Source organism: Pollicipes pollicipes, unplaced genomic scaffold, assembly GCF_011947565.3.
Source record: "Pollicipes pollicipes isolate AB1234 unplaced genomic scaffold, Ppol_2.1 Scaffold_4002;HRSCAF=4701_pilon_pilon_pilon, whole genome shotgun sequence".
Classification (NCBI taxonomy): Eukaryota; Metazoa; Arthropoda; class Thecostraca; order Pollicipedomorpha; family Pollicipedidae; genus Pollicipes; species Pollicipes pollicipes.
The window spans coordinates 17331602-17353809 of NW_023596420.1; the positions used below are offsets into that span (position 1 = coordinate 17331602).

At 53.0% G+C, this 22208-nt stretch overlaps 1 protein-coding gene across 3 annotated transcripts in view; it reads right to left on the bottom strand.

The window, feature by feature from the left end:
• LOC119093610 (TBC1 domain family member 1) overlaps positions 1-21627 on the bottom strand; it is a 34238-nt gene extending 12611 nt beyond the window's left edge. Inside the window, exons 1-2 of one of the 3 annotated variants that reach the window (XM_037216588.1) lie at positions 21121-21627; positions 13580-13650 (exon numbers count right to left, since the gene is read on the bottom strand). Coding sequence is in view for 2 of the 3 variants with exons in the window: in XM_037216586.1 (XP_037072481.1) it covers positions 5099-5303 (205 nt within the window). In the remaining variant the exon portion in view is untranslated. Of the gene's footprint in view, positions 1-5098; positions 5590-13579; positions 13651-21120 lie in introns of those variants that run through there. The other 2 variants (XM_037216586.1, XM_037216587.1) reach the window with 2 other exon arrangements.
• Positions 21628-22208: the final 581 nt, after the last annotated feature.

The following is a 22208-nucleotide window of genomic DNA, read 5'->3' on the forward strand; positions in this document are numbered from 1 at the left end:
CCGCGGTGACGTCACCAGGGCCCAGGCAGTCGCTCGGGCCGGGGCGCCGGTGACACGACTCGACTGGCCCACAGGAGCCACCTGCGCACAGGTGGCTGCAGGTGCCGAACCAAAGCTCCGGTTCCAATGCGTGGTTGCTCCGGTGATGCCACGTGCTGACGCGTCGTGGAGCACACAGACTGAAACATTCGATCACCCCACAAGCTTAGCGCATATCTCCGGATGTGGTCCACCGGCGGATATATTGATTCCACAGCACTCCCTTGTCGTGTGGTGTCTGCAGCCAATCCAACTACACCATCCTGCTTTACATAATAACACACATATTGTAAATATGACGAACGTGCTGTAAGCTATCAAGCGCCCTCCCCCCCCCCCCCCCCAATCTTGGTTTTAGTCCACTTCAGCTTGGCCTGACCAGGCAGAGGAGTGGACGGCTGATCCTGGGGAAACAGCCGCTGCGTTCGCACGGCTGACTCTGGCGGCGCAGCCCCTGCGTTCGCACGGCTGACTCTGGCGGCGCAGCCGCTGCGTTCGTACGGCTGATTCTGGGGACGCGGACCCTGGGTTCGTGCGGCTGATTTTGGCGACGCAGTCCCTGCGTTCGTGCCGCCGATTCTGGCGACGCGTTCGTACGGCTGATTTTGGCGACGCGGACCCTGTGTTTGTACGGCTGATTCTGGCGAAGCAGACCCTGCGTTTATCCGGCTGATCCTGGGAACCCAGCCCCTGCGTTCATGCCGCTGATTCTAGGACGCAGCCGCGCGTTCGTGCAAACTGCGGTTGAGATTAAACTAGCACGACCGATACTGGGCACGGGGACCGGCCCAACTCACATGCCTTGCGAGAACAGTGATCTGACAGGGAGGGATACGATCCACTGGTTGGGGTCTGCTTACCGTGAGAGGGAAAAAACAGACGTCACATAAACAAACGGCCGCCCCATCATCACTGAGTCTGAGCTTGCACACTTTGGTACCATGAGTGGCACGTGGGCGTGTACATGCCGCTCGATTTAAAGACACGCTCGCCGATAACATCCCGTTGAATTCATACGCACGTCGTGTCCAGGTACCAGATATGGACCAGGGTGTTCGGTCCGTAAGAACCCCAAGGGAGCATGCGAGCAGAAGATCAGCACTTGTCCAGAACTTCATCATCTATTTGCGGATGAATCAAGCAATTAATTGATCTGGTACGCCGATCAGCACAATCAGAAATTGTCAAAAATTAATTGAGGGTGATTTTGCACGTGCGTTGACGGAGACTATATACCCAAATATAGGTGAAGCGCCTAGCGGCGCTTATTAGAAACTGCCTTCGCAAACAAGCCATGGAATTCACAATCGAGTCGCTAGTGTAAAATGGCCAGTAAGACTAACGAATGACATTTGAAACACGCAAAAAATTGTAAATTTATAGGTGCACCACTGCATTCTATCACATGAGCCTCTTTACCTAGTGTCGTTATCAGAAATCAATACACCCTTGCTTCTGCTACCGTCTCCGGTACCCACCCAAAATTCTCTTTTTAATTCGGAAGCATTCTTTAGGTCAACGCTCTAAGTGATATGACCGATTCATGTTTACACAGTGGCTCCGCCGTTGCCTCTGATGTTTCGCACTGTTCAAAACGTCTCGGGCCTATCGGATAGTCCTCCCTCATACCTTATCATTTGTATTGTCATCTTCGGCCCAACTGGCAAAAACGTCTCGGGCCTTTCGGATAGTCTTCCCTCACACCTGATCATTTGTATTGTCATCTTCAGACCAACTGGCAAAAACGTCTCGGGCCTTTCGGATAGTCTTCCCTCACACTTGATCATTTGTATTGTCATCTTCAGACCAACTGGTAAAAACGTCTCGGGCCTTTCGGATAGTCTTCCCTCACACCTGATCATTTGTATTATCATCTTCAGACCAACTGGCAAAAACGTCTCGGGCCTTTCGGATAGCCTTCCCTCACACCTGATCATTTGTATTGTCATCTTCAGACCAACTGGCACGGCCAAAGTCTGCTAGCGTTTTCAATGCAGAACATATCACTGAGGTCACAGGACCACCCACAATCAGGTCGACAACACCAGAGCACGCCTCGATGTCATTGATATGCATTCTTTCACCACACATAGCCGGCCTGAAGGTCTCCGCCTCCCAGAAAGGCGGCGAAGCGCCCAACGGCTTTGTTCCCACCAACCGGTGGCAGACCAGTCGGTGGACGTCATTGGATGACGATTGCCTCCGCCGACCACTAAACGCCTGTGGCGCAGCCAAAGGGCGACCTCAGGTAGACGACAGCATTCTCCACTGGCCACGCCCCGGGGCCGGGATACGAATCAGGGGCTATGGATGCTTGCTGTCAGCCGCGGCGCGGAGTTATGTGTAGCTGCTGGCTGGGCGCGACAAGCCCCGCCCTGTCCGGCGGCGGCGGCCGGCGGATCGCCCTCCCCCCTCCTCCCACCGAACTAGGGCGGCCTTAAGGTCCTGTCTCGCAGGCAGGGTCACGCCGCCGCCGGCGCCTGCGCTGGCCTGCACTGGCCCATTAGTTGCGCCACCGCCAGCCCACGGACGACCTTGTCGACTCGCACGTGCCAATAACTGACCCGCCCAGCCACAGACCATTCAGCACGTACACGGAGGCCTGGATTGGAATTCGGTAGCCAGCTGTTCAGAACGGGCGCGCGCTCGCGTGCAATACGTCCACACTGGAGCGGCACGAACCACAGCGGACATGGGATCCAGGCCTCGCGGAACATATGCCAATGCTGACAAGCGGCCAGGGATTGTTGATCGAGGTTTGAGGGCCCGTAAACTGTCAAGACGCGGCGAACAAACGTGCACACAAACCAGATATGCGGGCAGATCAGGGGGCAACATTTCCTGAAGGGGGAGGCCGACCAAAGGGGGAGGGGGAAGGGTTTCAGAAGTTCCAATGGAGACCCCTGTAACCACCGGTAGCCACATACCCATCATAACGACTTTGTCCTGTACGGACTCTTATGGTGCTACGTATCGGTGAACTGTAGAACGCATAGTAAAAGACGCGTAGACGTAGTAGAAGCGCTCTTCGCTGGAGCCTCTTCGACGTTTCTCACTCATAGTTTCCATCCTTTGCTGAACGAGGGGCACGGGGCGGTTGCTCACATATCACCTGCAACTCTGAACCCAGCATTGTGCGTTTTACCCATGACCGAGATACGGATGCGCTCAGCGGATTTCATTAATCAGAGGAAATGCGCCGTCACGTCCATACTAACGACCGACAGCCACTTGTGGCCACCACGACAGCTGCCCGCAGGCGTCTCTTAGTCACACGCACGCAGGCCTGGCACGCAGCAGCAGGCCTGAGCGGCAGCAGCAGGCCTGAGCGGCAGCAGCAGGCCTGAACGGCAGCAGCAGGCCTGAGCGGCAGCAGCAGGCCTGAGCGGCAGCAGCAGACCTGAGCGGCAGCAGCAGGCCTGAGCGGTAACTCGGCAGGCCTGGGCAGCAGTTCACCAGGCTGCCACACCATCCATCCGGCACGCCCAGGAACGACCCGCCGCGCGACGGCGTCAGCCGAGCTGCCCACATCAGCAGCGACGCACCGGATCGAGGAAGAGCCGAGTAGGGCGTCCATCGGCCGACACTGAGCCCCTGACGGTGAGTGGCGGCTGCGGATGCCTCGCCGGCGGGCACCAGCTGATGGCCGGCCGGCTGACTGGCGTTCCGCCAGCTGTCACGCCGACGGACGCGCCCACCGCGTGTATCGCCGCCGGCACCGGCCGCCAGCTCGTCACAGTCCCGCAAGCATTCGTCGCCGCCATGGGAGCAAGCTGCTCTTTTGACCCGGGCCCCGTTCTCACTGACAACTGGAAACCCATTTACAACTTCGGGTAAGCCCACTGGACCAGTGATACAGCTACATAGCTCACACGTGACGTCGCTGCCGAAGCCCATTCCCAGCTTGACCGGGAGGCGAAGTAAGTGCGCAGGCCGTGGTTGTTTACATGCCAGCGTTTGGCAGTGGCGTGACCAGCCTTTCGCTCAGATGGGGATCAAATCAAGTCACAAGGGCCTTTACAGTAAGAAGGGGGCCGTTTTTCTTCGCTATGAGGGTCCTATGTGACCTTTATTATGAACTATAGGCGCCTGACCAGCGAGTCTTTAAAGCAAATTAGACGACTTTGTTAAGCTCAGCATCTTGTTTAGAGGCCTTGGGGGTCCATTTTATGTTTTTGGGACCCACGGAAGTTAAGACTGGTCTGCTAAGAAATACTGAGTTCTTTGACTCGGGAGGGAGGGGGGGGGGGGGGGGGGAGCAGAGCCCCAATTGCTTCATTTTTGGCTACGCAGCTGACGCCTAGCGACTGCCAGCACTTCTACACAGCACGTCTACATGGTGCTAACGGGTAACTAACGGGTCTTCAAAGACCTACATAGAGCTAACGTATAGAGCAACCGGACTTACATGGGCCAAACGTGAATGCCATTGTGAACGACGATATTTTCGGCCGCATAACGGCGCGATTTAACAACATCTCATTGCGCCATTACTGCGCTGGTCCCATGAGCGAAATCAGCAGATTCTATTCTTGTTCATGTTTTGACTTCTTTGTACCGCGTCTGGTGCGTCATATCGTGACGCCACAGGTTGCTAGTTCAGCGGACTGTCCTATGAAGTCCGGAGCCTTGGATAACCGTAGCCGGTCACAGCTGATCGCATTGGGACTGTACGTTTTCCTTAAACGTGTACGACGTGGCGGGGCGAGGTCGCTGCCAAATACCAGCCGAAGACGGCGCCAGCGCCGTGGCCTGTCGTCAGCCTAACGGCATGGCCGGGAATCAGCTGCAGGGCCGCGATACAGCCGTATCGAGACACAGATAGCGGCCGAGCGACGTCCGGCCGCCGCTGAGCCGGACACGTGGCGCGCGGTCCGTCCCCCGTCGGCTGGCACCAGCACGCCACGCCACGGCGGGCGGCGGCGACGGGGCGTCCGCGCCGACTGAGACGGCACGCGGCGCGCCAACCTGCCCTCCCAGTGACGCAGCTGGGTCGTGACAGACATGCACCGACCACCTGATGACGTCACCGACCCCCCCCCCGCGGACCCAAACGTACTGTGTCGAGTCGTCTGGCGCAGACCCTGCACCTCGTGCGCCAGCGTCTCCTTCAGGCGGCCGCTGAACTTGATCACCTGGCGCAAGGCGCGGCGCGGCGTGGTTCGCGCACGTGGCGGCGCCGTCGCCGGCCGCCGGCAGTCCGGCGCGTAGTTGGCGTTGGCCACGGAAGTGACGCCTGCCCCGACGTCACCGTCGTCCCCCATGGCGGCGGCCACGGTCAGGGCCGGCCGGGCCTTTCACTGCGCCCGCGGGCCGCCGCCGCAGTCGCGCACGGTCGGCGCCCGTCCCGCGCACCTCCCCACTGTGCCCTGTGAGCCGCTGGCGCCGCGGCCGGCTGGCACGCAGCCCCGCACGTCCACTGTTGCACGGCACGCCTCTGCCACGGCCACACTCCGGTCCACAGCGCGGCTCACGCGTCACTGAGGCCGCACACAAACACAGCGCGGCGTGCGCGGCAGGAGAGACCGGTTCCGTGGCGCGGCGCCGCTTCCGTGATGGCCCGACGGCCGCGGCCGCCGCCAGGGTGCACCTGTGTGCGGCCCGACTGGCCGGCACGGCCTACCCGGCGCGGCGGCAGGCACCTGCAGGCCGCCGATGACGTCACACCGCGTCAGACGTCTGACAAGCGCGGCGGGCGCCAATGACGTCACCCAGCAGCAGACGGCGGCCGCAGGCACGCTGCTCGCTCGCCGGTGCTCGCTCCGATTGTGTTTCTCCTCAGCAGGAAGCACATGACGCTGCACACTGCGGTTCACGAACCAGCTGCTGTGTGGATGAAACATTGCTTAATAAGTTGTAAACCCCTTCGCAGCCGATTCATACTTGATCATACACGCAACCTTGCCCATAAAATATGCCAAAATAATGCCGGAAATGCCATTGTAGCGTCGTGCCATGATTTTGGAATGCTTAGTAATATTTGCAATTATGAGTCTGAAGGCAAGGTTCTTTGCTCATGGTGCGAAATTCACTACGCGGGCGTACGAGACCATTAATCAGTAATGCCTCATCACTTCGCTGATCCTATCAAATAACAGCGCTTTTTCACACTAGCGTTTATTCGATTGGTACCTAGTTTAGTCTCGCCACATTCCACAAGCACCGAGCTCTAGAAGTCAGTCGTTTGTCGTCAAAGCTTACAAAATGGATGGTTGGCTTAACCGCGGAAGCGCTGCTGTTTCATCATATACCATCTCGTCACCTTACATATATGAGCCTGATATCATGGCACCAAAGCATATAGCACCGTCAGTATGAAATGACGGATAGGTTGCATTACAAAGAAAAAAACAACAAAAACGTAGGGATTCAACTGGGCATTCTTGTATCGTTCACTTTGCCTGAAAACTCTGGAAAGTATATCGAAGAGCGCTAAACTGAGCGTAATTCTATTGCATTTAAAGCTCCCAGGAGGCTTTCAATTTTCTCTCGCTCACCCTCTAAAAAAAAACTTTATTGGCACTAGTCAACTCACTGTCATACCACAGACATCACGCAATGTGATCTAGAGTTGTTCCCAGAAGGAACCAAAAAACCTTATTACCATTTTAGTACAGACCGATAGACCACGGTGCTTAAAACTTCCCACAATGCCTCGTACATTGATTGACGAAGCCAAAAATGGACCTGTGTGGTCTTTACAATAAATACACCCCACTCTAAATACCCTCCATCTCTACTCGGTAACATTTCTACCACGTTTTCGGAAAAAAAATGCATACCAGACTGAAGTGGATAACGATGTTGACGCACATCACATAAAAGGTAATCATAAAAATGAACTTCATTAGCATTACACAGTCAGCCGGCAGACACACAACAAACTAGCATTCGATTTGCATTGGTCAACACAAATTGTGCGGTTTGTATAAAATATCCACTTCAGCCTGAGAAGCATGATTACTGTGTACCATGCCACTCCCTGGCATTTGAGATTTGTAACAAGCTTTCGGAGTACAAATGAACACATGGCTATAGGGATAACAATTCAGAGCATACAAAATAAGCTTAACATCACAGTGGCCCTCATTATCATTACAAAGTCTGCTGACACACGCACCAGCTGATGGAAGCTGGAGATGTCTCGAGCATGGACAATTTTGTACATATTGTTGTGATCGTGTCCAGACAGGTAAACCAAGGCAATATAAAAATACGCATATATGGTGCAGTGTCTGATATCACTCTGTGTGGCCCGTATCATGTTTGTGGTTAAAACCAAAATGCTGTTCCGAAAACAAACGTTCCGGAAATTTTCCAAGATTGGCTGTCGCCCGAGCGCGGCGCGCTCTATGAACTCGATCCAGATGGAATGATTGTTCGGACCATTGCCCTAGTCTGGTGTGTTACATTGTACAAACTAACACAGCAGGCGAGGAACATAGTCGGAACAATGATTTCATCCGTGATACCAACGTCTCTCCTCAATCCTACCTTAAATCTGTAAAAACAAATACGTGTTTTCACGATAACCGAAGCCGGGGTGTTCGGAATTCGCTGTCAGTGCTGACGAGCGGCCTTATCGAATGACCATTCGCTGACGTTAACGATAATCTCGCGATATGAGCAATGAATTAGTAGTGAAATACGTGTTGGAGTTACCCGATAACTTTGTGCTGTCAACAAAAGTTGGGGCGCTTGAAATAACTGATCACTAGAAGGGAAGTTGTAAAAAAAAAAATATAACCAATGTAAATCGAAATTCCCTGCGATCCTCCGTGCACAATTACAAATCCCAATGCCACTAGATCTTTGATCAAAATTTCCTCTTCGCCCCAGGCATGCAAAATTGGAACCATTGGACCACATTCGGTGATCACTGCCAGCCACATGCATTTCCCGAGGCATTTTACTCAGCACCACAAAACCATACAACACGATTTGTGTAGACGCCCAAAATTTATACAAAAGACTGAACAGATGTTCCCACAAACTCAAACTGACTACAATGTTTCAGACATCACATACCATGCCCTCTGGCAAATTTCCACAACGCAAGCACTGTACAAGCCTGACGTGGCTTGCTCATAAATGAGACATAATTCGTAAACAGACTGATGGCTACGTTTTCTGAAAATGTTTTAACATATCTCTAATTCACAGTCTTGCCAACGCCACGCAAGAGACCCAGCCTGGACGTTCTGGACCGGATAAAGAAGTCATTCTGGACTGGACGAGGAAATGACCCCGCGTAACCTTGAATACCCGAGGGGCGAATTTGTTATATCGACTTGAGATTTTGTAAACGGGCTAAAACCCGTCATCCTTCTGATCGCATAGCACAGGACATAGAACGAGTGTCTCTCTTTTAGAATACACTAATTCGGGCGATTATACAACATTTTTGACTTCTTGAGACCACTTCATCAGCGCATCACCACGGGCTTCATGGTGAAATCCGAAATTGCTGGGAGGCGTACAAAAAGGCATCTTTGTTTCACTGCATGAACAAATATGCCCTACGATGTGGCAATGCAAGTGACAGAGCAGCCTGAAGCTGGAAATCGCTTGCATCACGCGAAAACAGCATCGAATGCACGCCTAAACCATCTACAGGTAAAACATACTGCCTAAACAAGCGGCACTTGACTGCGGCGCGCTACAGTGCCCACCTGACCGGCACAAAAGCCGCTCCAACTTGCTCCAGCACAGTGAGATATATACGGGTTCTGTAGGATATCCGCCAGTTGTTGCGTCTTGGGCCCATCCGCCATGCTCGTCCCTAGCAGGGAAAAAGGCAGCCAAGCGCTATGGCAGGGGCGTGTATTTGCATACAGCTGGATGCTGCAGCACGCCCTTCCTCCACCGACCGCGAAAAACGGCCAATTCCACCCTAGGACCTGGCACATATAAGTGCAATCAATGTAATACCATGCCTTCGGCTGCGGAGCGACACTTGCCGTTTGGAGAATGCTGGAGGGCAATGACGGTTGGTAGTTCAAATGACTCAAGTCAAGGTGACCATTAAGAAAACCGGGGCAGCTATGCCACAGCTAATCGTTGGCTACCCATTTATGTTGCAACCGAAGATTACAATTCGTACCACAACCTCCCTGGCCCGGACGCCAACACTGTTCGCGTTATTTCCTTTTGGAATCAGGAGCAACACAATAGTTTGCCATACGTAACTTCTACGTAACAAAGTAGTTGAAGGCCGTATCTAACTTAAATGACGCCGGAAATCAACCACGCCCACCTAGCTCTGCTCTGACTGGATTAGCGTGGCCGACTCCAGTCGGCCATTATCAATGACAGGCGCTGACGCGGCGTGCGCTACCGTTCACGGCCGCGGCGGCAGGCGGCAGGCGGTCCTCATGCGTGGCGAGCCCCTCCCCCTCCCCCGAGATAGCCGTCGACACCTCTGCTGCCGGGGCGCCGCCCCCGCCGTCTCCCTCAGGGCCGCGGCGCCTCGCCGTCCCTCCACGCCAGGGGGTTCTCACACATCGAGAGCACCCCCGGGACAGCCGCCGGCCCGCCCCTGAGCCACCGGAGCTCCGCACTCGCCGCGCCGCCCGCTCACGGCCGCAGGGCGGGCGGGCGGCGGAGAAGCCGGGGCAGCGGTCGGCGTCCGCGCCCATCTGCGGACTCCCGCCGAAGCGTAATCACACACACATTCTTGACGGCAGCAGGGCCGCTTCAATTACGCAGCGGTCACAGCTGTGACCTTGACCGAGACCGCCGGCTCAAGGGACCTCGGGCATCGCCGGTCACCGTATAAAACAGCTCGGCCACGTCCAGCCGGCATCAGTGCATCCGCAGACCAGCTCCAGCAAACATGAAGGTACAGCAACACTTAGGGGGCTCATCGAGAGTAAAGTAGCACAAACTATCAATTAGACAGCTAACAGTGCAGCTTTCAGTGTGAAGTGAAACCATGTGTGAAGCAGGGCTGTTGCCGAGTGGCAGTTTTCTTTTTTTAACACTGTGTGCGGACATATAGGGTGGCAGTGCACAGATTACAATATCGCCTTGCAGCTCTTCATCGCAGCCGCTCTCGTTGTCGTTGCCGCCGCCGCCAGCACCTCCTACAGCCCGGCGCCGGCCTACCACCAGCAGAGCTACGCCACCCCTGCGCAGTACAGCTACGAGTACGACGTCCACGGCTACGGCGACGACGCTCCGCAGTACAACGTCCAGGAGGACCGTGATGGCTACAGCACCCAGGGCTCGTACTCCGTCGCCCTCCCCGACGGCCGCATCCAGACCGTGACCTACACCGTTAACGGAGATGAAGGCTACGTGGCAGAGGTCACTTATGAGGGCGAGGCCCAGTACCCCACGTACAACCCTCAGCCAGCCTATAAGGCTCAGCCCGTCTACAAGCCTACGTACAAGCCAGCTTATCAATAAGCGTGGGGTTTTGTCCAGTGTATTTATTGTATATTTATTGTGTAACGCCTCAAATAAACTTTTGAACGAGCAGCATACTCGCCTTTCACATTCTTAGGCAAAGACCAACGATCTTGCTTACTCAGCTAGTATGGTAGATAGAAATATTGGTCCACTGTGCATGTACTCAGGAAGCAACATGACATTGAAGCTCAGTAACATGCCATTGTTCGGACAAGCCGTCAATTTTTGTTGATAGTATGGGGTTGTGTCATCTTGTCAGAGCTATTAGCGTTCTTTCATTGCGAAACAATACACATTGTGGGTATTCCTACTTTGTCGTGGCCACACATCTACCTTTTATTTCAGGTCACCCCTATGACTTTAACAGTGACAAATGAAAGCCAAATGTTATCTGGGATAAATTCCTGATTTTATGACCTTTTAAACATAAATGGACGTCCCCTAGTTCTGAATTGCTTTTACGAGGTCTGTTTTGCTTGGTGTAAAGCAAACTCTCTCATCAGCGGGCAAGGATCCCCAAGTGCATCCGTGTCCATCCGCTCATGCTTCACCCTTCCGGAGACATAATAACCAACAGCGAGCTGTTTTCTTTACGACGCACTGTACAACCCAGCAATCACTACGCGCGTCTTGAAGGCGAACACAAAATAACCCGACCTAACACTCGTGAAGCGTATACGGGTTGAGTATTGAGCATGATACAAATAACATAAAAAACACCCAAACATGCACGGACGGGCAATTAAACGCACAACCAACTAACTACGAGTCACGGAATGGACAATGAGATAACCAGAGACACAAGAGTCGTCAGAAAAAATGGATCTTGACATCTTGTCAAAATCTCCCGCGCACTCCTTGAAAACTGCCATATGCCATATATACACCCAACTGCACCTATTCACCCCAAGTAACATCGACCTAATTTGGAGTGCAGTTTTGGGCCTGTTTCAATCATGACCTCACGAAACCACAACGCCCTGCAGGCCGCAGGAGCTATATCAACATGGCGACCAGCCGGCGCAGTGGCGCCGCCTACCGACGCCCGCGCCAACCGACTGCGGCAACAGAGCCAGCGCCGCGATCCAAACGGCGGCTGGGGCCATAGCAGCCGGCCAGAATTGACAGGCTGAAAAATGACCTGTCTTCGGGGAAGACTTACTCCCGGACTTGATGATCTGCACGGACCGAGCTGACCCCGCCGCCGAGGGGCCCTGGCAGCACACCAGAGGCCATCACGCGGCTGGATCACTGCTCTGCACACCACGCGGCGTGTCTCCCGTGAAGGTGTACGGATCGCTGCTATGCACACCACGCGGCATGTCTCCCCGTGAAGGTGTACGGATCGCTGCTATGCATACCACGCGGCGTGTCTCCCGTGAAGGTGTACGGATCGCTGCTATGCACACCACGCGGCGTGTCTACCGTGAAGGTGTACGGATCGCTGCTATGCACACCACGCGGCGTGTCTCCCGTGAAGGTGTACGGATCGCTGCTATGCATACCACGCGGCGTGTCTCCCGTGAAGGTGTACGGATCGCTGCTATGCACACCACGCGGCGTGTCTCCCGTGAAGGTGTACGGATCGCTGCTATGCATACCACGCGGCGTGTCTCCCGTGAAGGTGTACGGATCGCTGCTATGCATACCACGCGGCGTGTCTCCCGTGAAGGTGTACGGATCGCTGCTATGCACACCACGCGGCGTGTCTCCCCGTGAAGGTGTACGGATCGCTGCTATGCACACCATGCGGCGTGTCTCCCGTGAAGGTGTACGGATCGCTGCTATGCACACCACGCGGCGTGTCTCCCGTGAAGGTGTACGACATTCGCTCGTCTTGATAATTTGCTATCTCGTTTTGGTGTTGACTAACATACTTGTGCTCTTATTCCGTGACCCCCTGGGAATTGAAAAGAGTCCTCTCCATGTTTCTGGAACATTTTCGTGGTGGTCCGGCTAGGTCCACCAAATTTTGCAATGTCTGTCGGGCGATATTTTACATAACCCGAAAAAGAACAGTTGGAAGCCAGGCACGTCACGGAGCTGTGACGTCCCCAGCGTAGGTAATATAAGGCTAGTTCGTAGTTCGTAGCTTCCTTCCTTGTGTTTATTTTGTTATGCAAGCATGCAATATGCAGTATGCAATATGCAGTCTTCAATCAAGGTAATAACAGTCATTTAGTTTTGCGTGCCGAGCCAAAGTGATACGCGCGGTCCATTTGAGAGAAGTGGTCAAAACGAGCACACATTCCAAATCAGACATCTGACCGTCGTCATATATCAACATAGGACGCGACGCTTAGAGCAGCAACTTCACATTGAATGATCTTTCGTAGTCTTTACCCTGACCTTGACCGTTGGCTGACGTCCACATTATGGCAGTGTGCTAGGGCACCTCAAAGTGAGAACAATTCGAAAACTTGGAGACATTTCACAGTGCCTACGACAGAGATCGATCACAGCTTTCTGCGTGAGAATCAGTTGCCTATTACGTCAGCACGGGTGCTAATCTCTCGACAGGCGACAATTCGCGGCTTCCTCACTTAGAACTGCTCTAAGTTACGGTGCGTCAAATGGTTTGACTGTTTTTCCTTGCCGGCTGTCAGGCGGAGTCAACAGCAGCACACGAGCTGACACTGCTGATAACTTCGTCACCGGCAGCTCATTAAATCGGCGCCACTTAAACCACAGACTCGAATCATCCTCATCGACAAAAAGCCATTCATAAAACACCATGGGGATAATAAAGCTCTCGACAATGTTGCTCAATTGTAGCAGTTACTTAGTTCTAAAACTGCTGCTCGATTGACGCCTGTCACCATGAGCATGAGCCGATCGAACGTAGCGCAGCAGCAGCCTTGAGGTGCGCACTGAGCACCTTACGTATATCGTGTAATCCATCTCTCATGTTTGGGGAAGTTCGGAAAATTATAATACGAAGCTGTTCTCAGCAGAGCACCACAGCATGCTGTTCTGATTTCCAACAGACTACTTCAACTGGACATGAACACCCAGTAAAAGGCTGCCGCATCCTAAAGGGGGCAAAAGCGGGAGCGCCTCCGCCTGCTGAGTGACGTGGTTGACGGGCCAATCTTCGGATGATCATGAGAAAATCCTGAGCACTAACCTTACAGCACGCGTGCCACCAAGCACCGGCGCTCTGGGACGCCACACGTCACCGGCGTGGCTGGGACATACCTGAAGCAGACGGAGCGGAAAACATCAGTCACACAGATACTGATGACGACTGGCTTTAACGATCACCACTGCCAATAGCATCAGAATTTCAAAGACACGTCGAGGCTGACGATCAAGACTCATCAGAAGAAGAACCAAAATGCTATGCATTTTCCGTAAAAACCCTGGCGAGTGTGAGGTACAGTTTTCTAAAGTGAAGGAAAGGATTGAAAAAACAAAACCAAAACGAAGCGTTCACAATCCGAGAAGCACCACTCATTTATGCTACAAAACGTAACAAGCTAATGTGAAATAAATAAAAAGGATGGATGGGTTTGGCCGGCTGGGACAGTTTGGTTCCGCTAAGACCATTTTTCAAACGTCCATCGGTCTTCATCACGCGACTGCATACGATGACTTGTCTACAGACGGTGAGGTACAGGGTTCACGTCTGTCGCTACACATAACGTCCGGGTGGATTATGTGCAGGCCTTAGGTCTGCCACGGGTCATGTCTAGGTGGACTATGTACAGGGCTTACGTCTGCCACGGGTCATAATGTACGGGTGGATTATATACAGGCCTAACGTCTACCACTTCTCACACTGCTCAGGTGGACTGGGTACAAGCCTTACGTCTGTCACTGCGCATCGCGTCCGGGTGGACTAAGTACAGACCTAACGTCTGTCACTGCGCATAACGTCCGGGTGGATTAAGTACAGACCTCACGTCTGTCACCGCGCATAACGTCGGGTGCCAAGCACCGACACCTTCGTGATTGTCACAACCGACACATCTATCTGAAGAATGTAACGCCGAGTACAGCTGTGTTGCCAATTATTAAGACGGCAATAAGTGAAAGAGGTGTGATAAGCGCTAGCACAGGCCACAATGTCGTGGCCACCGTCGATAACTACCTGAGCCGGGCGTGCCACCGCCCCGCGGCTTCGCACGCTGGTCGCCGACAGCGCCACGCCCCGGGCTGTTTGAGCCGCCCCGGCCACCGCCCTGCGGCTTCGCACGCTGGTCGCCGACAGCGCCACGCCCCGGGCTGTTCTACCCACGACATATTCGCCCCACTGAACACCACACGCACGGGCAACGCTGCGGGTATATATGGCGGCGCCGACGTGACACCAGCATCAAACACTCACTTGAGATCCAGTCTAGCACCTGCCGACTCGTCAGCCATGAAGGTGAGCGCTGGCCCCCGACTACACCTTTGAGAACGAGTCTGGTGTGGTGTGAGCGCTGGTCTCTGACTACACCTTTGAGAACGTGTCTGGTGCGGTGTGAGCGCTGGTCTCTGACTACACCTTTGAGAACGTGTCTGGTGCGGCGTGAGCGCTGGTCTCTGACTACACCTTTGAGAACGTGTCTGGTGCGGCGTGAGCGCTGGCCTCTGACTACACCTTTGAGAACGTGTCTGGTGCGGTGTGAGCGCTGGTCTCTGACTACACCTTTGAGAACGTGTCTGGTGCGGTGTGAGCGCTGGTCTCTGACTACACCTTTGAGAACGTGTCTGGTGCGGCGTGAGCGCTGGTCTCTGACTACACCTTTGAGAACGTGTCTGGTGCGGCGTGAGCGCTGGCCTCTGACTACACCTTTGAGAACGTGTCTGGTGCGGTGTGAGCGCTGGTCTCTGACTACACCTTTGAGAACGTGTCTGGTGCGGTGTGAGCGCTGGTCTCTGACTACACCATTGAGAACGTATCTGGTGCGGCGTGAGCGCTGGTCTCTGGCTACACCTTTGAGAACGTGTCTGGTGCGGCGTGAGCGCTGGTCTCTGACTGCACCTTTGAGAACGTGTCTGGTGCGGTGTGAGCGCTGGTCTCTGACTACACCTTTGAGAACGTGGTCTCTGAATTGAAGTGTCTGGTTGCGGCTCGTGAGCGATCGGCCTCTATGACTAACACCTTTGAGAACGTGTATGGTGCGTGTGAGCGCTGTCTCTGGCTACCCTTTGAGAAACGTGTCTGGATGCGGGTGAGCGCTGGTATCGATACACCTTTGAGAACGTGTCTGGTGCGGTGTGAGCGCTGGTCTCTGACTACACCTTTGAGAATGTATCGGGTACGGCGTGAGCGCTGGTCTCTATCTATACCTTTGAGAACGTGTCTGGTACGGCGTGAGCGTTGATCTCCAACTGCACCTTTGAGAACGTGTCTGGTACAGTGACTGAGTAAAGCCGTTGTTTGTAGCGAGCTTGATGGAGTAAAGCGTTTTACGTTGCCTTCGTGAATAACTAGGAATGGAATGATCCAGGGCTATATGAGCTGGATCAACAAATGTCGGAGAGAGGATATGTTCTGGCTTCAATCACATGATTGAGTCACTTCAGGACGTCCTGTTAACTTGCACGCTCCCACCTCGGTACAGAAAGAGCCCCTGAAAGCGCGGCGACTGAGTGTCATGTGACCTGCTCGGGGTCATGGCTTTGTAATCCATCAGGTGGCCTGTAAGCTCCACACGCGGCTTGTGGTAGCGCAAGGTGCAAGAACCTCTACCAGAAGGAAAAAGGCGCACCAGAATTTTTTATGGAGTGATGTCTAGAGCAAAGGAAAATGCTAAGATACAATCAGCAAGTTTTCAATCCAAGCAGCATAGAGCATCGGACATTTGCTGTGAGGAGTCCCGCCAAGCCCGTATTGCCCCGCTATTGCTGTGAGGAGTTTCGGTTCAATGCACCGTGGCGCCAGGGGCATGAATACTGCGCCACCGTGTCGGCAGGTGGGAGTATGCCACCCCATCAGCATCGCGCAGTGTCCATGTTGAAGCAGACTCTTCAGAAATCCTGCGGCGCACGGCGGGCATCAAAACACGACACTACCACCCCCACAGCGGGCACCAGCATTTTCCACACAACTAAAAATAATATTTCAGTGGGTTTGAGCTCTTTATAAAGTGTACTTTTTGTTTTATACAGTTACACATGCGGAGGGAAAACCATTAGCGCGTAGCAAAGTGTAACCACAAATTGTTTCAGCTTGTTATTTTTTACCTCAGCTCCTGCTTGTCACCGTTCTGGCCGCTGCCGCTGTCGCCGACAACGCTCCTGGCTACCGGGCCCCGGCCCCGGCCTACCACCAGCAGAGCTACGACACCCCTGCCCAGTACAACTACAACTACGACGTCCACGGCTACGGCGACTACGCGCCCCAGTTCAACGCCCAGGAGAACCGCGACGGCTACAGCACCAAGGGCTCAGTACACGGTGGCCCTTCCCGACGGCCGTACTCAAACGGTGACCTACACCGTCGCCGACGCCTACTCCGGCTACGTGGCCGATGTACAGTACCAGGGCGAGGCGCAGTACCCCGCCTATCACCCCCAGCAGAGTTACCACGCGCAGCAGGCTCCGCACCCGCCCGCTCGGGGCTACAAGGCAGCCGCCTATTAAGTGTACAACGAAGGACGCTCCGTCCGGAGAGGAAGGCCCGCTCCTGTGACAATACACGTGCTGTCTGTGACTGCAGGCTTGTGAATGTCTCCCGCAATAGCTGAGGCACATCTGAACTATGAAACGCACCATATGCGCAGCTGAAGGTATTGGCAGCCAATGAGCATTTCTGAAAACGGGACGTGACGCGACCACCTCGACAAGCCGCAATATTGGCGGCGCACGCGGCACTGGCTTTAAACCCCGAGCACGTGCTAAGGAGATATATTCCTGCAAGTGACATCGCAGGAGTTTTACACACTGCCCATGGCTCCATTATTATGTTAAAACAAGCAAAAAGCCACCAACCTAAACGTAAGGCACACCTGAAAACACGGAAACCAGTGGTTAACAATCACGTGGCTTGTATAAATCAAGAGTTACCAAACGACGCGAGAAACTGTAAGATGCACCGAAATCGTCCAGCAAAGTATCACCGACACCACACGCTATTCGCTGCCGGTAATGATGAATTTTACACAAACATATCAAGACTCAAAGACGTTTGAAAAATGCTAGCTTCGTAACGATACTCCTTCCATTTGGGGAGTGGTATCTTGCAATCATAAGAAACGCAGTTCGGAAGAAAGCGAAGTTTTTAGGATGGTTAGCGTTGTAAGTGTGCATGTCTCTAGAAAGTGCGCCAAGACTACCTGCAGCACGCTCCATTAGACTTAAAAAACAACAACACAATTTAATCTTATGCCATGAAATCTTTAGGCTAAAAACCCTGGTCAAAGCCGTGGACCGCGCTGCTTCACACTCCGTGTAGTGACAACCGTACCCTTCCTGGCGGCAAACCAGTCAACTTGAACGACCCAGCCAACTCGTCGCAACACTTAACACGGAACTTCGGTGAAGTTGATAGCCATTTGGTTTTATGCCAAACATCAGGCCTAACTCGCCAGGCTTCGTTGTATTGAGCAGCTTATTTTTATCGGTATCGCTAATTCTCGTGTGAATTACTTGAAAAGTAATTTACGTTGAACAAATACCTTCGCCGCATGTGGATGTATCAAAGTGTAATCTTGTTGATGAGAGCTACTTTTATGGTGGTGAGCTTATAGTCCGATGGACTGTAGAACAAGTAGACCAATTCCATTGTCAACGAAGAATCTAAGCTATTAATGTAAAACTTGGGGCAACTGACAATGCAGTCCAACTGGACAGGTCTGATTCAGGCGCGTAAGTGCTTCAGTCGAACTTCGACCTAAAATGTGACATTCCACAACTCGCGGTGCTGACCCACCAAAATAGAACAGGTTCAAGGCTATCCAATGCAAGTAACACCACCACAACCCCGTGTGTAACCGGCCCTGAACCTACAAGCGACCTCTTGCTTCAAGGACTAATTTACAAGGGCTATTTCGAGGTGATTGCGTCCCATGCAGAAGCAAGGCGTTACGCAATACTTTCCAGCTGCAGGACCGCGTCTGCACATATATTTGCATGCAGACTTCACGGGCCCATCAGACAAAGATCAGCTAATCTGACCGCCACCTGACCGCCCTCGGCAGCAGCGCCCCGAGCACCGCCGCGAGCGAGCCGAGCGGCACGGGCCGGTGGCTGGGCGCCGGCCGTCGGCGGAGCGCAGCCGGCCACAGCTGCCCGCGCGCGCGCTGTCGTGTGTGGCCGACGCCGCCGCTGCCTGGGAGCAGACACCGCGTCCCGGCACGCCCCGCCACAGCACGAGCAGCGTCAGAACGGCGAGACGACAGACGAGGTGGCCCAGCCGGCAGCGCCTGCCAGCCGCCCAGGCAGTCGTCAGCAGTCCCCTCGCCCCAAATGGTCGCCGGCTGACCCGGCCGCCTGACCCACATCTGCACACGGTCGCCAGAGGTCGACCACGCCCCCTAGCCGGTGCCTGAGGTGACCCGGCAGCCCGGCGGCTGATGGACAGCGGCGACGCGTGAGGGGACGTCCACTGACGTCCACTGAGACGCTTCACTGCCGAGCCGGCTGATCGGGACACGCACGCCATGAAGGTCTGCCGCCGTTAAGCTGACACAGATCGCTGTCCCCGATCGGGGAGCGGCTGGCAATAAGACCGATTGGGATCAGTACCGAGCCCACCCTGAACACAGTCCGCCCTACGACGACCTCACGGCTCCAGACAGCTGTGAAACCTCCGTTTGTTCTTCACGACCAAGGACTCGACGTCTTTCAACCAGGCACATTTGCCGCACCACACCGTTTGCAAAATAACGAGCGGTTCCCTCCGGGCACATCCACGGAGACTCAGCCTTTTCATTTAACGTTTAACGGAAGTGGGAATTCGAAGAATACCGAACTGTTGACAACTTTCGGTTTAGTGGCACGATGATGCCGTCAGTGTAGTGGTAATCCTATTTGTCGCACACGCAGTCAGCCACAATGATTTGTGGACGGTAAATCCGTATAGCTAGCTGCGATGTCACGCTGAACGCGCTGATATGGCGCCCCAGCCGCACCTGCCTACAAGGCCAGTCCGCCTACAAGCGCGCCCCCGCCTATGACCCGCCGCTACCTGCAACTAAAGCCAGGACAGCGCTGCCGCTGCGAAGGTTTCTGCGGACTGCTGAGCTATGATTGAGAGTGCGCGTCATATTAAAAAGGCGTTGGACCAACTAGCAATCAAAAATGCCCCGAAACGGGCCGCCTATGCCGGGCAACTCGTGCCCAATCTGAGCACGCACGACGTGGTTTATGGTGGTGTGATTGTGTTTTCTCTCGTCAGCTGGGAGGGTGAGGACGGAATATTTATCTATGATGGTACAAACAAACCTATCTATGTATAGGCATGGTTGTACCGTCATACAGCTATCATATACTCACCATATCTGTATCATCATATGCCTATCATACCTATCCATACATGAAGAAAATCTTGCCTATCTATGGTGGTACGGTTGTCTTTTCTCTTGTCAGCTAGGAGGGTACGGACATCTCACATCGCCAGCTAGGAGGGCAGGACGGAGGCTTACCTACCGTCCGACCAATTCCATGCTGATTACCGTAATGCAACGTACATGTTCACATCCTGCTTTCCATCGATAGACAAAAATTGTGATGTGGGTGAGGATGGCTGACATAACCAATACTGTAATATTCACCAACTGATCTTTAACTTGCCAGTGTTGATGAGTTCAAAACATCGAAGCAACTTTTGATTGCATTCCACTTTGCAGTTCCCGGAAATCCAACTCCATTTATAAGATGGGTTAGAGTTGAAACACGTCCGCTGTCCCGGCGGGTCAGGACTGATTCATTTCTAAGATACACAATCTTGCCAGTTTACCTGTCGCTTGCTGCAATAGCATGACACAAACAGGCTTGTTTTGTTTCGTTGGCCTAAACAAATGTTTCAACTTTACACCCATCTCAATAAACCACACCAAATTATGTAAAGAAAGACGCCATGGAGCTGAGACTGCATGACTGTAGTGCTAACTCCAGGCTGCCCTCAAGCCATCTCAACAATAGACCATCGCGCACGAATGCATCTCAGGGACAATCAAGGTGGAGTACCTCAGTGGCGGATATCGGGACCCCGGCAGTGCACGAGATTCACCGATGAGGAACCACGTGACACACGCGAGGACCCCGTCGTGCGCCGTGCTGACGGTGATGACACGATGTAATGTCGTCCAATCAGAAAACCAGGTCTACACGAAGGAACCCATGTGATCGCATGTTTAACGGAAGTTCTATGTACCTATGATTCATGCAGGGATATTCCGATAACCTTTATCATGATGAGATAAGGCAGTGGGGGAAAATAAGCGATACAAATTCGACTTCTTCTTGCAGGGATAAAGTATCTAGGCCTTCGTATGCGGAACCTGGTGAAGGAGTTTTACTCGTGATCAATATAATTTTTACAAAGCACAAACCAGCGGCACGTGGCTTTGCATTTTAGTATGAGTCTGTCACACTAAACATGACTTAGCTCCACATCCAGAAGCCAACACGGTACACGGTCTTCTCTTCTCACACAAATAGGATTCTAAGGTCAGGATGGTTTCTGTTATAAAGCCCACGGTTGTTACACTGCTGGAGCGCCGAAGTACTCACGTCGAGCATGCAGCAGTCGGCACATGTGACTTGCCACCCAAAATAAATACTCTTATGGTATTCTACGACTCAGCAATGCGTTACGAACAGATTTAAAATGGAAAAAACTAAGCACCTAAACGTCTAAAAATATTCAAAAGGAAGGCATAATTTCTATTTTTCAATCAGGAAACTGAGCATACGTTTCAAGGCAAAGCATAGATTTTCAGTCTACGTCTTGTTTTATACGCCAGTACATGATTTGTACGCTTCGTGACTTTTATACCAATGATCTTCCTGCTTTAAGCTGTCTTATTCTATGGAAGACTGGCAGTTATGGGCATTGGCGATCCGTCAGCAAGACACATGGTCGGTCAAATGAACCTGAGAACAATCAAACAACTACATGAACGACACAAGACAAAAATCCCAATATCTTTTTCTTTTTGAAAACGTAACCGAAGTACATCCCGCAACTATTCATCCAACAGCGCAACTCTAGGCTGCATGTTCTTAAAATTTGGCAATCCGGGCACATTTGACACCTCAAAATAAGGTTGTGACGATGGTGAGAAACACATCTGCACGTGAGGCTTTATTGTGACGTTGCTTTGGAGGTGAGGAGTCCAGGGCACGAACATTGGCTACGCCCTGCAAAGCGTAGAAACGGATTGTATTGTCCGCAGGGATATCACTTTTTATAATCGGTTTGGGGTGGGCGGCTCAGCCGAGAAAGACTGACCCAGCCTACCCCTAAAATCTCATTTTCCCCGCATTTCGGAGACCTGTGGCTGCGTCCTTGATGGTCAAATATAAAAGAAACAATTTTGTTAATACATTTCTAAGATAGACTTAAAATTGCTTTACTTCGGAACAGCGGCTTCCTACTTTAAGTGAAGGTGAGCTGTCTTTTTGTGAAAAAGTTAAAATGAAATGAAATTCGCAAAAAAACATATCTTAGTCAATGCTAGTAAGGGATCACTGAAGACTGTCGCTGTCGCTGATCGCGTTGTACAACCACCACAGCCACGACTATGCGACAAATAAGTTGCAGGAGAAAATACATGTCAACTTTTATCTGGGCCAGCCTGCACTTTAAAAGCTGCTGC